The sequence below is a fragment of the Protopterus annectens genome, chromosome 3.part1 (assembly GCF_019279795.1).
Source record: "Protopterus annectens isolate FY-2018-M chromosome 3.part1, PAN1.0, whole genome shotgun sequence".
NCBI lineage: Eukaryota > Metazoa > Chordata > Ceratodontiformes > Protopteridae > Protopterus > Protopterus annectens.
Genome location: NC_056732.1, coordinates 47161381 through 47178049, shown reverse-complemented (window position 1 = coordinate 47178049; position 16669 = coordinate 47161381). Strand labels below are relative to the sequence as shown.

At 42.9% G+C, this 16669-nt stretch overlaps 1 protein-coding gene across 3 annotated transcripts in view; it reads left to right on the top strand.

The window, feature by feature from the left end:
• ESRP1 (epithelial splicing regulatory protein 1) overlaps positions 1-16669 on the top strand; it is a 627793-nt gene that overhangs the window by 594058 nt on the left and 17066 nt on the right. Inside the window, exon 15 of one of the 3 annotated variants that reach the window (XM_044066543.1) lies at positions 7914-8035. The exons of the other annotated variants lie outside the window; for them this stretch is intronic. Coding sequence (XP_043922478.1) covers positions 7914-7997 — 84 coding nt within the window. The 3' untranslated portion in view covers positions 7998-8035. The remainder of the gene's footprint in view (positions 1-7913; positions 8036-16669) is intronic. 3 annotated transcript variants of the gene reach the window in all.

Sequence of the window (16669 nt, the reverse complement as noted above, 5' to 3'; positions counted from 1 at the left end):
CATACACTACTGGTATGCCTTTTTGAGGACATGCTGCACCAAGTCCGTACCTTGAAACATCATAAGAAAGAGTTAAAGGTTTGTGAACATCATAATATCTCAATGTGGGTGGACTGGCAATTTTCTTCAGAATATCAGATGCTTTTTGGTAGTGTTCCAACCAGGACCAGTTTACATTTTTGCATGTCAACTCATGTAATGCTGCAGAAAGCTCACTCAAGTCTGGGATGAACTTTCCTAATTAGTTGACCATACCTAGAAAACCTTGTAAAGATGTAACATTCTCTGTAACTGGCATTTCAACAATTGCTGTTTGCTTAGACGGATCTGGTTGTAAGCCAGAACTGGTAAACAAATGTCCCACATAAGTAACTTTTTTCAGTTTGAATTTACATTTCTGAGGATTCAGTTTGAGATTATTTCATGGGCATGGTCTAGAACTTTCCTGAGATTTCTATCATGTTAGTCTTCACCATTGCCTCCAACAATGTCGTCTACTATAATACCACATGGATAACCAGAAAAAATTTGTTTCATGTAATGTTGAAAGACTTCACTGGCAGAATTCCAAATGGCATTCTTAAAAATCTGTATCTACCAAATGGTGCACTGAATGTGGCTGATAATGAAGACTTGCGATTTAGCGAAATTTGCCAAAAAGAGCTTTTTGCATCTAAGACTGAAAAAAAAAAACAGTGGAATTTGACATGACCAGCTTCCTCTTCTGTTGTACGCACTGGATAATGAGGACGCTTAAGTGCTTTGTTTAAATCTCATGGATCAATACATATTCGAATATCATCTGAGCTTTTAAGATCTGTGACCATGGAGGATACCCATTCAGTCGGTTCTTCTGCTGGAATAAGAACACCTAAATTCACCATTTTGTCTAGTTCTGCTTTTACTTTAATCTGCATTGCTACTGGAATCTTCCGTGCTGGTCTGACAACTGGACTTACTTCATGGTTTAACTTCATGGAATATGTGACTGGAAGTTTACCAAACTCATCTTTGAAAATATCAGCGCATTCAGTAAAGATATTCTGTGTAAAACTATCGTTGTTATTCATACTTATATGGTGGACCTCTTTATTAAATTAAGTCATTACCATTCTCAGACCGTGTTTGAGGCCTAACAGTGACTGCATTTGTCTTTTGACTACGTAAAACTGCAAGTCATAGCTGTTTCCAGCAGAATGTCATGAAAGAAATACTACACCATCATTTTGAATCTCTTCACGACCATAAGCAACTAGTTTTGCACACTTTGTTGAGTCAAGTTTCTCACCAGCTTTTACTTTAGCAAACATTGGTGCTGATGGAACATTGCACTTAGATCCAGTGTCTACATTAAGCTCTACAGGTTTCCCATTAATCTGTACAGTACAAAATATTTCACTGTTTGCTGACAACTGATATTAACTATTTCATCGATCACAGAGACACCATCAACAGGGAAGCTTTGCTCACAGCTCTTAGAGTTTGCTACAGTCTCTATCTTATCTAATTGCTTCTTCAGATGCTCTCTTTTAACATAATTTTGGGACACTTTAGACTTGCAAAGCCTTTTGAAATGATTCCACTTTTTACATTTGTGACATTGCTGACCAAAACTTAAACACTTTTCTTGTTTAGGTTCATGACTGCCTCCACAATTGTGACCGTTAACAGTGAGGTTGGGTGTGGCACTGCCTCTCTGTTAATTTCTTTTTCATCAAATATGTACAACACTCAGTAAGGCAGGAACATAAAGCCAATAAAGGACCTCACCCCTGGAATAATAGCACAGTTTATGCCAACACTTGTAAAAGAGCGTTTTTTTAATATAGATTAAGCACTTTCGTTTTGTTCCAGGAAACTTCATCAGAATATAATTAATTAACTTCAAAAAGCTTAAATATTAAATAATCAGACAGTTAATTTCATTGGTAAAAACCAAATAGCAAATAAACAAAATCAATGTTCACATTCGTTGACTGAAAATGCTATCTCTTCCTAATTAAAAACTTAGTCACATTTCTTTTTTATGTTTATAAATATACATATATAAATATATATAGGGCTTTCCCTGAAACAATTTTAAACAGAATAAAACCTCTACTGGTGTTATGAAACTTTATAACAAGGCTCTTGACTTGAGAGATAGTAATATGGAAACATGGTCATTTAAACCAGGACTAGAGCAAACATCTAAATTAAGCTGCCATATAAGCTCCTGATATTCTAACTTTGTTTCCCAATCACCTCTCTTTTCAAAAGGTTTAACCTGCTCAATAACCCAAAATGTATAGTTTGCTTCGTAGCATACATTGGTGTCCATATTAAAAAAACATTTTTTTACAAGTGTTGGCATGAACTGTGCTATTATTCCAGGGATGTGGTCCTTTATTGGCTCAGTGTCCTTGCCTTACTGAGTGTTGTACATATTTGACATTGGTGGTGTGCCCAGTGTTTTTCACCAGGTTACTGTTTTTTTTTTTAATTTCTTTTTCGTCTTAACTTTCTGCTGCATACTATCAACATTCACACCAACAGATACCGCAAACGTACTTTTCTCATTCGTAATCTCATGTACTTGACGAATCTCAATGGCTTTGCACAATGTTAATTCACTATCTCAAAGCAAAATCTTTCTCACTGCATCAACACCACATACACGATGGTCTTTTATCAACTCATCTCATAGATTACCGAATCTGCATGTTTTTATTTCTTAAATTGGTAATATATGCTGCAATGGTTTTACAAGGCTTTTGACTTCTTGTGTAAAATTTGTACCTTTCCAGCATAATATTCATTAGAGGGTTACACATTTCTCTAAATTTACATTTTATGCACTCTGGTTCTTCCCGTGTTTCAGCCTGTATCACAATATGGCGGTTCTCCCTCTTCTCTGCATACACAAATGAATGTTCTTGCTCACTGGCCTCTGTGACAACTAAACTGAGAAGTAGAAATGCTCATATGCATTGTGTCTTTATCAGAAAATGCAGCCTGTATGAAAGTATTATATTCTTGCTCAAACACTCGAAGGTTCTCAGCAATATTATTATCAAACACCTGCAGTTCAAGCCTGTGAAATTCATCTGCCATAACAACAAATTTATTTTTAAACAGAAGTATAGACCTGGTATTTGTAATTTTGCTCAAATGCACAACTACTTCTCCGAAAATGCTTTAAGACTGCAAATACCTCCAACACTCCTGACACTACGAAAAGTCTTAGTTACTGTAAAAAAGTCGGACATTGCAAAAAAAAATCTGGACATTTTAGCCTTTTTGAACATTTTAAACACTTCAGAGATTATTTCAAAACACTTTAAATATTATGATGCTATCTCGGACACTTCTAATATCTGTGAAATTATTTTGAACACTTTGAATGCTCCGCCATATTTGGTGACAAATCTGAAACAAGTTTAAGTAACTTCGAATAACCGCTGACCTGTTTGCGAGTTCACTCTTGGATATTATACTCCACTTCTAACTGTGTGCCTCAAGGTTTGTAAGCTGCTTCAACTTCAGATCCCATTCTGACACCATGTCACATGCCTTGTGTATTCAAATGAGACACGGAGGCTGGGTATGCGTTCAAGTCATTTATTGTACATACACACACCAGAAACTGTAACTTGTACAAATGTATCATACTTCATATGCTTACTGACTGACTTGTTACATCTAACACAATCACATGTGCCTCTCCATTCAAGCTTGCTTTCACACTGACTGACTACACAAAATGGCACTGATCTTGCACATGCTCAGTAGCTTATATTCACATGCTGTCTAGCTACAGTGGCTGACTAGGGTCAATATACACACTGATACATGACTGCTGTTTTAAGTCTACTGTACACTTTCAGGGAGTTGTTCCCCACTGTTGTGCAGGCATGAGGTTGATATATGTAACTTGTCCAGTACAGGAGGGCTTACCTCCTGAAAATGCTTCTTTCTATCTTTTAGGTGGGTTGCAGGGATGTCGTGCTCTCAATCAGTTCTGAACAAGTGTTTTTTTAAGCATTCAGGCACTGATTATTAATGAGAGACATGAATTGAGTGAAAGACTGCAGGATGAAGCTCGTCAGCAGCTTATAACCTGATCTCTGTTGCTCTACTAGATTTTTTTCTTGCCATTTTTCTCTACTCCCCTGCCTGTTGACCGTCAGTCCCCTCTTGGTCACTTGGTTCATTTGTTCCCTCTTCATAGTGGATGAGATCTAGTTAACAGGGTCCCTCATGTAGGCAGCCATCATGTTAAGCATATGTGCCAGACGCTTTCTCACCATATGGTAGGCATATGAGTAATGCTTTGTTGTTGAACATGAACATCAAAAAGCCTGCTCTGATTGCTCAACATGTCTGCTTTGTTGTATGTGTTGACTTCTGGGGGTGTATGACATTTAAGGGTTGTTTTAGAACAAGTGTGAACAAATGGGGGCTGGGATTTGTGTAACGGATACATTTGTGAATAAATAGGCGCTGGAGTTGGTGTAATGGTTATGGTGTTCACTTCACAGACACAAGGTACAGGGTTTGATTCTGACTTCTAATCAAAGTCTGATTATTGGCTAAGCTTGTAACAGTCTGCAGACTGCTTAGTATTTACCTGTGTGTACATCAGACTGCTTAGTATTTACCTGTGCACCTGTGTGTACATCAGACTGCTTAGTATTTACCTGTGCACCTGTGTGTACATCAGACTGCTTAGTATTTACCTGTGCACCTGTGTATACATCAGACTGCTTAGTATTTACTGTGCACCTATGTGTACATCAGACTGCTTAGTATTTACCTGTGCACCTGTGTGTACATCAGGCTGCTTAGTATTTACCTGTGCACCTGTGTGTACATCAGACTGCTTAGTATTTACTGTGCACCTGTGTGTACATCAGACTGCTTAGTATTTACCTGTGCACCTGTGTGTACATCAGACTGCTTAGTATTTACTGTGCACCTGTGTGTACATCAGACTGCTTAGTATTTACCTGTGCACCTGTGTGTACATCAGGCTGTGTACATCAGGCTGCTTAGTATTTACTGTGCACCTGTGTGTACATCAGACTGCTTAGTATTTACCTGTGCACCAGTGTGTACATCAGATTGCTTAGTATTTACCTGTGCACCTGTGTGTACATCAGACTGCTTAGTATTTACCTGTGCACCTGTGTGTACATCAGATTGCTTAGTATTTACCTGTGCACCTGTGTGTACATCAGGCTGTGTACATCAGGCTGCTTAGTATTTACTGTGCACCTGTGTGTACATCAGACTGCTTAGTATTTACCTGTGCACCTGTGTGTACATCAGATTGCTTAGTATTTACCTGTGCACCTGTGTGTACATCAGGCTGCTTAGTATTTACTGTGCACCTGTGTGTACATCAGACTGCTTAGTATTTACCTGTGCACCTGTGTGTACATCAGATTGCTTAGTATTTACCTGTGCACCTGTGTGTACATCAGACTGCTTAGTATTTACCTGTGCACCTGTGTGTACATCAGACTGCTTAGTATTTACCTGTGCACCTGTGTGTACATCAGATTGCTTAGTATTTACCTGTGCACCTGTGTGTACATCAGACTGTGTGTAAATCACCAGTTGCTGATACTGTTGCATTGGTCTGTTGTGGCCATAGGTCCTGTATGCACCAGGCCATTGCTTTTTAATCCTGTGCTATAAAAGGGTCAGCATATGAAACTGCAAGCAGGTCATGGGTGTTCAGTAGATCATTGTTGCCTTATCTTTGAATGGGGTATCCTAAATAAGGCACAAGTACAGAGGTCCTACAGCACTACAAGCTTGCAGTTCTATCATTGTAAACTTGACTCCTCTTTTCTTTTTCCTGGCTTGTTCTGTAGCTTGTAGTGGGTGATACCGATACCCTTGCCAGCACACATTGGAGAAGGGACTCTACACCCTGGGTTGGACATAAAAGATGTGTGTTTACAGTCGTGATGGGTCACAATGCTGCTGAGTTTGAAGCAGAGAGGGTGTGTGGTGTTTAATTGTATCAGTGTGTGATATTACTTGTGTAGACCTACTTGCACCACATTATTGTAATTGTGGTGTCATTCTGTATGCACTCTGCTACAAGGGGTTATATCGGGGTGTGCCAGTATAGGGGGGGCCTTCTGAGGCATCGCAGATGTCTACACATTGGAAACCCTTGGAGATCGACATGGTATTATTAGACACTGGTTGCATTGCGTCTGGGTGTTTTTATTTCACACATCTGGAGGTTTGTGCAGTTGCTGTTGCACTGAATTTCCACAATCTACACTACTGCTTTGTCTTTCTTCATCTGCATTGTTGTATTTGTCTTACAACAAGGAAATGCACTGACAACTCTTGCTTTTGAGGTGAGTACTGCTTCCTCTGGGATGCAGATTGTCTGCTAGTAGTTTGTACTTGTGTCAGATTATGTGTTACTCTCAACTTGTATCTGCCTTTTACAGCTAACTTTTTTTAAGATTTGTACTTAAGTCTGCATTTCTTGGATGACTTCTTTAAACAGTCATGATAGATTTGTTGCACTCATTTGTACTACTATATGTAGGTCTCATACTTCGATTTGTGCTCCGTGTCAGAGTAGCACTTGTCTCAACCTAATGATCACTAGTGAGTTCCATAAGAGCACTTGGCTCAACCTAATGATTGCTAGTGAGCTCCATACATTACACTTGTCTCAACCTAATGATCACTTGTGAGTTCCATACAGAGCACTTGGCACAATCTAATGATCACTAGCGAGTTCCGTACAGAGCACTTGGCTCAAACTAATGAACGCTAGTGAGTTGCATACAGAGCACTTGACTCAACCTAATGATCACTAGTGAGCTCCATACATTACACTTGTCTCAACCTAATGATCACAATTGAGTTCCATACAGAGCACTTGGCTCAACCTAATGATCGCTAGTAAGTTGCATACATTACACTTGTCTCAACCTAATGATCACTAGTGAATGCCATACAGAGCACTTGTCTCAACCTAATGATCACTAGTGAGCTCCATACATTACATTTGTCTCAACCTAATGATCACTAGTGAGCTCCATACACTACACTTGTCTCAACCTAATGATCACTAGTGAGCTCCATAAAGAGCACTTGTCTCAACGTAATGATCACTAGTGAGCTCCATACATTACACTTGTCTCAACCTAATGATCACTAGTGAGTTCCATACAGAGCACTTGGCTCAATCTAATGATCACTAGTGAGTTCCATACAGAGCACTTGGCTCAACCTAATGATCACTAGTGAGTTCCATACAGAGCACTTGGCTCAACCTAATGATCACTAGTGAGTTCCATACAGAGCACTTGGCTCAACCTTATGATCGCTAGTGAGTTGCATACAGAGCAGTTGGCTCAACCTAATGATCACTAGTGAGCTCCATACAGTGCACTTGGCTCAACCTAATGATTACTAGTGAGTTCCATACATTACACTTGTCTCAACACACACTGACAATCTACTGAGTAACTCTTGAATGCATCATTTTGTTGCTAAAGTGGTTCTTAATTATGCTTATTGCATGCATTTTGAAGATGCCAGTATTTAGAGATGGCATCAGAGTATTTAACTATATGCACAGATGCATCTAAAATGGCTTCTGTATTAATGAACTGCCCAGATAATTGCGACAAAATGGATGCCTAGAGTGCTTACAGTGGTAGGCTGACAGTCTCTGAGCATGCAAGCTTATTTTTTTCTGTAGTGTATTTAGTAGCCAGATTCAAGCAGAAAATTATTAACATGTTAATTATATTCACTGATGCAAATGTTAATCATACCTACAGACTTTAGAGACTGACATTGAATGTATTAACACTGTCAAATGTGTGTTCTTGCTTGGAAAGAATGTTTTCCCTTTTTTCTGATGTGTGTTTAAACTTACACCACAGTATACAGCCGAGGATGGACTTGTACAAACACAAGACCAAATGAGGACATTGTTCACACAACCTAAAGAGTGGGTTTGTATTTAAAGCGCCCCCATCAGGTAGACCGTGGGAAGAGTGTGAAGGTAAGGATAAGTCACGGTCACCTCAGAAAGGCATTAGAAAACTTTTCAAACTTGAATTACTTGGTGTTGGGTTAGCAAATGATGAATCTAATATTAATATACATCTAATCTTCCATTTCTTATTCATGAAACTGAAATTTCATTCCATCAGCCTTTTTTGTTTATTGGTATATGTTACTCATACTAGATGGCGAACTAGGATATCAAAACATTTATGCCTTGAAAGCAAGAGACAGACATTAGTTTTTGATGTCCTCCTATTCCCATGTTGCAGTATCACACACACACATACGGGTTTATTCCTCTTGCTTCACGTACGTCCAACCAGTATGCAAAAGTTTTCAGTCCACAAATTGTGCATGGGAGTCTGATGTGGCTCAGGGAATTTGGGCCATAAAAGTGACGTCTGCATGCACCAGCCCTCAGAACTACTCATCCGCCAGTCATACGCCAGGTGTTCTGCTCTCACTGCCATCGGAGTTGAGAAATCAGATAAGTACCCCAAGCTTATTGATGCACCCGTGGACAATTCAGCCTTGTTTGGTGCAAAAGTGGCTGATCTCTTTAAGACACTCCAGCAAAAAGGAAAAGAAATGCAGGACTTGAAACACCTACTCGTTTTTCCCATAGAAAATTTCAAAGAAACTACCCAGCTAAAACTCTGTTCATAAGAAAGCACTCTCGCCCTGCAGCTCCATCTAGAACTAGAAAACCTACCAGGAAGCCACCCCCTATAGCTGGAGCATCACCTTCCTCTAGCCAAAGGCCACCCTTTCAAGATAGGACAGGTAGCATCTGACTACCTGCCTACCTTGCCCTCTCCACCCCCTCCCTCTCTGTCAGTTCACCTCTCTCGCTGCCTCCCTATGTGGACTCCCATCACATCAGACAAATGGGTCTTGTGAATCCTTCAAAATGGTTACTTCATGACCTGGATAACCCCCCCCCCCTCCAGAGCGAAAGGGCATCCCAAAACCTCCAACACAACAACTGGACCTCCTGCAGCCTGTGTTGCAAGCACTGCTGGCCCAGGGCACCATCAAATCTGTGCCTCCAGATGCAAAAGGAAGAGGTTTCAATTCCAGGATCTTCCTGGTTCCCAGAAAAGATGGACCATGGAGACCAATACTAAACCTCTCCCACATCTCAACCTATTCCTGAAGGTCCCAACCTTCAGGATGTTGACCTTACCTACCCTATTCTCCCTCCTACTTCCCCAAGGGTTCATGGCTACCTTGGATGGAAAGGATCTTTATCTACACATCCCCATAAAGCCCATATTCAGGAAATACTTGAGGTTCTTGGTGGGCCCTTCTCACTTTCATTTCTCTACCTTGCCTTTTGAGCTTTCCACTGCTCCCAGGGTTTTCACCAAATGCTTGGCCTCAGTGATTGCTTACTGCAGGACAAAAGGAATCCAAATATTCCCTTACCTGGATGACCTGCTAATTCAGGCAGTCAACAAGGAGACCCTCCTGCTACACATGCACACACCTTGTAGTGTCCCTCCTACAGTCGCTGGGTTTCCAGCTAAACTTCCCAAAATCCCACCTGGAACCTACACAAGACATTGGCTTTCTGGGGTGCAGAATTCACACAGACCTTATGAAAGCCTACCTCCTCCCCCAAAGGATGCACACCCTGACAGAACATCTGCTTCTGGTCCTTCAATCTACAGAATTGACAGCAATGCAGTACCTCAGACTCCTGGGCCTCATGGCCGCCACTGTCCCCATGTTACCATTAGCAAGACTGCATATGAGAAAGTTACAGTGGTATCTTCGGTCAGTCTGGACCCAACACTCCCATCGTCTGGAGTACAGGGTTCCCCTTCTCCCATACCTCAAAAAGGAAATCCAGTGGTGGCTGGAACAAGTGATCCACAACCCAGGTCTCCCACTCCAACCACCTCTATCCACACAGGTCATGCACACAGATGCCTCAATCTTGGGCTGGGGAGCAACTCTGGGCCATTGAAGGGTGCAGAGCCTGTGGCTAAAGCCTCAAACTGGAACACATCAACGTTCAGGGGATGAGGGCAATTTTTCTGGCACTTCAGGCCTTCCTACCTTACCTCCAGCAAGGCCCTTTGAAGATTTTCACAGACAAAACCACAGTCCTGTGGTACATCAATAAACAAGGAGGGACCAAGTAGTACCTACATTGCAGACTAGCCCTTCTAGTATGGGAACTAGCCACCTCACAGGGAGTGACTCTGCAGGTGGTCTACATCCCCTCTCTCTGCAACTCCCAGGAAGACTACCTGAGCAGAGCCGTCACAAACAACCATGAATGGATGCTTCACGGGGATGTCTTCCTGGATCTGGTCCACCGGTGGGGTACACCTCAAATAGACCAGTTTGCCTCATCCATCAACAGGCGACTTCCTGGCTTTTGCACCAGGATACCACAGCCACAGGTACTGGCAACAGATGCCTTCTCAATCTCCTGGAAGGGAAAAAAATCTATATGCATCCCCCCCACTTCCCACTCATTCAGAAGGTCCTGATGAAAATCCAGCAGGACAGACCAAAAATCTTGTTGGTGACCCCTTACTGGCCAAGACAGCACTGGCTTCCCCTTCTACAGTTGTTCAAGAGCAATCACAACAAGTTACCCCCCCAGACTGGACCTTCTCGCATAGCACAAGGGATCCCAGATATATCCACAGTGACAGGCACCGCACCTCACCCTATGGTTGATAAGATTCTGATCCCCTTTAGACACCTTTACTACAGGACATGCTCAATGTTCTGCAGGAGGCCAGGAAACCCAATACAAGAAAATCTTGCCTTTTAATGTGGAGAAGGATCTCTATATGGTGTCATAAAAGGCAGCTGGACCTGCTTGCAAGCGAGACCCTCTAGTCCTGTCTTACCTGTGTGAGCTACTGCAGACAGGTTTGGCTTATTCTTCCATTAAAGCTCACTTGTTTGCAATCCCAGCATGCCTCCCTCTGAATCCCTCTCTAGCATCCAGAGTCCCAGCTAAGCTTTTTCTCAAAGGGGTACTTCACCTCTGACCCCTAGGAAACCATCTCCACCACCATGGGATTTTAACCATGTTTTGGAAAAGCTTACACTTCCTCCATCCTGAGCCCGCAGACAAAGCCTCCCTAAAACATTGTACTTGGAAAACGGTGTTTAGTAGCCTTGACCTCAGCCAGAAGAGTATCAGAGCTACAAGCCCTTATGGCCATCCCTCCCTTCCTAGTTTTCCACAGTGGCAGGGTTGCTGTTAGAACTAACCCTTCCTTCATGCCAAAGGTGGTGAATGACCTGTTCCTCAATCAGGCCATCCACCTACCTTCTTCCCTAACCCACAGGGAGACGGTGAGAGAGTACTCAACTCCCTAGATATTCACAGACAACTCAGGTTTTATCTGCATAAAACCAGGCCCATCAGACAGGCTGACCAACATTTTGTCTCCTTCCACCCCAGGCTCCTGGGGAAGGCAGTGACCAAACAGACCATTTCTGTCTGAATTTCTAAGGCCATCACCTTCTGCTACCTATACCATGGAAAATCTCTGCAGGTTACTCTTAAAGTGCACTCCACCAGGGCTATGGCCTCCTCTGGAGCCTTCAAGGTCCTCGATATGTCTACCATTACAGAAGCAGCTACTTGGTCATCGGTACACACCTTTACCAAGCATTACAAGCTAGACCACTTTTCTAGAGCTAGAGCAGGGTTTGCCAGGGCTATCCTTCACGGATTCCTGAAGGCCGCCTCTAGACCACCTCCCCACTCACAGTGAGCTTTGGCACTCACCCACATGTAGAATACTGCAACATGAGAACAACAGGACATAAAATGGTTGTGCAAAATCTTACCATAACCATAGATGTCCTTCTCTTCCATATTGCAGTATTCCTTCCCACCCTCCTTCCCCTCTTGTTAGGTTGCATTTCCCTTTCTGGGTGGCACAGGATGGGTATTGCCCTCCTAGGATGGGCTTTGACTGGGCTTCCAGATGTTCATCATGTTTCACTGTTGCAGTCATGACTGTAGGGTTCTCCCCTGCTGGCAGGCATTCCTCTGTCGGCCAGAATCCCAAAGTCTGGGTCCGGCGTCGGCTGCTCAGCCATGCTCCCTGACGTCAGAGCGCCTGGAGTACAAAGCTGGCAGCCGACGCCATGTTCTCCAGTCTTTCTTGCCATGCGGTGATAGCAGTTCGCAAGTGCCGGTCGGCTGACTCCTGACAATTTTTTCGAAACGTACTTCAGTCTGAAGACTTTCTTCTCCTACTCAAAGCTAAGTACCCCGTTGGGGAAACTTTTTTTCTTGCTCCAGTCTGATGTTTGAAAAAGTTAATAATTGTATTTCATGTGGGAAGCAAATACCTCATAAGGATTTTCATTCTTACTGTATTCCTTGCTTAGGCCCTGACCACGACGTAGCTAGTTGTCTGTTTTTTGCTAGATTTAATCAATGTACGATTAAACGAAGGTACGAGTTTGCATTTCATTACTTCGGTAGGGACACGCTTCTGGCTACTGGAGTTCACAAACGACGCAAGGATAAAGACAGGCCTCCAAGGTCCAAATCAGATGATATTGTACAAGCAGAGCCAGCTTCAGGTTCAGCCGTCATCAGTGAGGCACTTTTGCAGCCCCTGTCGTTGGCCATTTCGGAACCGATGGCCAAAATGGACTCCCACGAGGAGCCAAACTAGGCCTTTGAATATTTCACTTGCAGGACCTTCGGACAATGCTCCTTCGGATGGGTCCGGAGCCGCTGTGCAGGTACCGGCTTTCGAAGGGGTTTTCAGGCCTACTCAGCTTCTGATAAAGGCAAAGCCAAAGACAAAGGCAAAGACTCCTTCCAAATCAAAGACTACAGCCCAGGCCTCTTCTGATCCGGGACCCAAGTCTCGGAAACAGTTACTTAAGATGGCGGAGGACTTGCTTACTATGATTTAGGGGTTCACATCCCCCTCCAGATAAAAGGCCAAGGCAGGAATTGTATTATGACTCCTCTGATCAGGCTTCTGTTTCTTCAGTTTCTTCTTCTGACCAGGATTATTCTTTCCCTCCTTATGAGGATTCTGATGCTGAGGAATCCATTCCATCAGCTTCTCCCCCTGAGGATTTTTCTTTTGGGGAAACTTTACATGAAATGAGGGAACATTTTCACTGGGAAGGACAGGAGTACTCTGAATCTAAGAAAAGACTTAGGGATTTTCTTCTTCTTCCCCAACATAGACCCCTGGCTATCCCTCCTATTTTGGATATTGTGGATGATGCTTTTTCGGAGGCTAACTTAACTCCTGACTCTTTTCCACCAGCTCCTGTTAAGCCAGACAGATATTACAGGGTTCCTGATTCCCACCAGTTTTTATACAAGTATCCTACTGCTGATCCTGAAACCATTTCTCAGGGTCCTAAGGGGGTTAAGGCCGCTTCTGCTAAAAAAAACATTCCCACTGAGAAGGATTCCAGATCTTTAGAAAGATGGGGCAAAAAAGTGTACACTTCTGACACTTTATCTATTAGGGCTTTAAGCTGTCAATTTCATATGCTGAAATACCAGCAATTTCTTCTGTCTGTTTTGAAACGAAAGCTAACTTCCATTTCCGCTTGTGCAGATAAGGAATTACATGACTTAATGCATGCCACTGAACAAGTAGGGAAGCACGGTTTACACTGTGGTTTTGATGCCTTGGAGGCTTCTTGTAGGGCTGCTGCCTCTGGCACAGTCATTAGAAGGCATGCTTGGTTAAAGGAACAAAACTTGCCAGATCAAGTAAAAGCTAAGTTATTGGATGCTCCTGTTCAGCATAATGTTTTGTTTGGACCTAAGGCTGAAGAGGTGATAAAGAAGATGGAGGACAAGGCAAAATCCATGCAAACTGTTAAAGATTTCTTACAAGTACAGCCACCCAGATTTAGTAGGAATTGGCCTACTAAAAATTGGTCCTTTCCCAATTCAGACAGGCCTCAGAGGGGTAGATACAGACGCTCCCGAGGAAGGCCCCAAACGCAAGCCTCTTATAGACCAAGACAGTGGACTGCTTCCACCCCTAGGGGAGGAGAGGACAGGTCGCAAGCTTATAGAAAACAGGCTCAATGACTCCCTCTGTTGGGCTGCAGGAACTTCTTGCCTGGAAGCCCCTCTCAGAGGAAAACTTTCTCTTTTTCACCTAAATTGGACTCATGTAACCCAAGACAAGTGGGTTCTGGATGTGGTTTCAAGAGGTTACAAATTCCAATCTTTTCCCACCAGCTCATGAGACCATTTCTCAGAGGAGCTAAGAACTTAAGGCCCCCTAGATCTCCACCCATTCCTGCCTGGGATCTCAACTATGTTTTGGAAAAACTCACCTTACCTCCTTTTGAGCCTGCTGCCACATCTGACATCAAGTTTTTATCTTGGAAGACAGCCATCCTCCTGTTAGCTCTGACCTCTGCCAGGAGAGTTTCGGAGTTGCAAGCTCTCATGGCTGTGGAACCTTATATTCTTTTTCACCAAGACAGGGTGTCTTTAAGGACTAATCCTACTTTCATGCCTAAGGTGGTTTCCAAAGTGGCTTTAAATCAAACTATTCACCTGCCAACTTTTTTTCCCCAGTCCTCAAAATAGGGGGGAAAGGATCTTTCATTCCTTGGATGTACACAGACAACTACGTTTTTACCTGGACAGAACCCAAGGACATCAGGAAATCAGAACAATTGTTTGTTTCTTATGCTTCAAGTTCCCAAGGTAAAGCCATTTCAAAACAGACCATTTCTAAATGGATTGCTCATGGAATCAGATTTTGTTATTTACACCATGGAAAGCAAATCCCAGGGAGTATAAGGTCTCACTCTACCAGAGCTGCTGCCACTTCAGCTGCCTTCCTCAGGGGAGTTCCTACCAAAGACATTTTGGAAGCTGCAACTTGGAGTTCAGTGCATATTTTTTTCTAAGCACTACAATCTACCTCTCTACTCTAAGTCTAGGGCAGGCTTTGCTTCTGCAGTCTTCCAGGGCCTTTTAGCCACCCCCTCTACTTTATGACCACCTCCCTTTTATTCTGCTTTGGGATTCACCCCTACAGTCATGACTGCAACAGTGAAACACGATGAACATAGTACAGTTGTGTACACTTACCATAAATGTAGATGTTGGAGTGTCTTCACTGTTGCAGTCTGGGTTACCCTCCCTCCTGTCCCCTCTTATTTTTTCTTTTGTGTGGTTCCCTTCTTCACCCTTCTTCTGAGGTGTATTTGCAAAGGGTATGGGATTTTACTTATTTTGAAACACCTGACATCTGGGGCAAGAAAAACTGGAGAACATGGCATCGGCTGCCAGCTTTGTACTCCTGGCGCTCTGACGTCAGGGAGCATGGCTGAGCAGCTGACGCCGGACCCAGACTTTGGGATTCTGGCCGACTGAGGACTGCCTGCCGGCAGGGGAGAACCCTACAGTCATGACTGCAACAGTGAAGACACTCAAACATCTACATTTATGGCAAGTGTACACAACTGTACTTTCTGAGGACTGGTGTGTGCAGACATCACTTTTATGGCCCACATTCCCTAAGCCATGGCAAATGTCCCACACACCATTTGGGGGCTGAAAACTTTTGCATACTGGCCGGACGTATGCAAAGCAAGAGGAGTAAACCCATATGTGGAATACTGCAACACGGAAGAGGAAGGTCATCTATGGTCATCATAAGATTTTACACAACTTTTCTTTTCATCTGATGAATAGCTACATGAGCAAGTCTGAACAGGACCTTGTTTTTAGCCATTTTACTTGGGCTAATTTCACTGACCTGTGCAAAAATGAAAGGGCTGGATGAACATTAGAGAATCTGAATTAGCTGCCTTGCTAAGGTGAAAATGGGAACATTTGTATGTTCAGTGCAGGTCTACCAGTCCCTTACCCTCCAAAATCCTCAAGGAAACGTATCCACCATGAAGTTAAAGTAACACTGAAAGATTTAATAATCGGCACAATATTCAGATATGTTTAGTCAAAGGATTTATGTTTGGTCTTTTCAACAACAATAAAGTTTTACTCTCCCAGTTTATAGTTAACTACATCACTAAAAGATGTTTTCTTAGGCTGCCATTTTCAGACCTGACCTTTAATTATGTAACACTTTAGCGAATATAACTCATAGCTCTCCTCTTCCTCTGCGCGACTGTCATAGTTGATACTTAAGTCACTATCAATGGTTCATCAACCAGAGTGTATTACACCCCCTGGCTGACTTACAAGAGGTGATTTGACCAAGACAGATGGTTTTAATCATTACTAAGCTACTGACCATTTCTGCCCTGGCTGTATACTTTCCCTGCATTTACCCTGCAGTGGTCTAGTTGACTTATGACTGGGATTTATAAAATTTCAAATATACCCACCTTCCTTCCTGCACTGCCCCTGAAGTAATTGGCAGTGTGTTTATTATTGCCACCATTCGACTGATCTGAGCCTTTGGTGAGGCCGCAAACCATAAAGAAAGATATCCTTTGATTTGCATGTCTTGTGACATGCCTGACTGTAGCACCACTGTACCAACATGGTTCCCAGTCTCTTGGTTTGTGGAGGGGGTGCCAGAGTGCAAGTTCAGTAGGGTCTCCCCACCTGTTTTGCAAAGCAGCTGACTGGTTGTTGCAAGCCTTTTATCCGCTAACGAGGAAC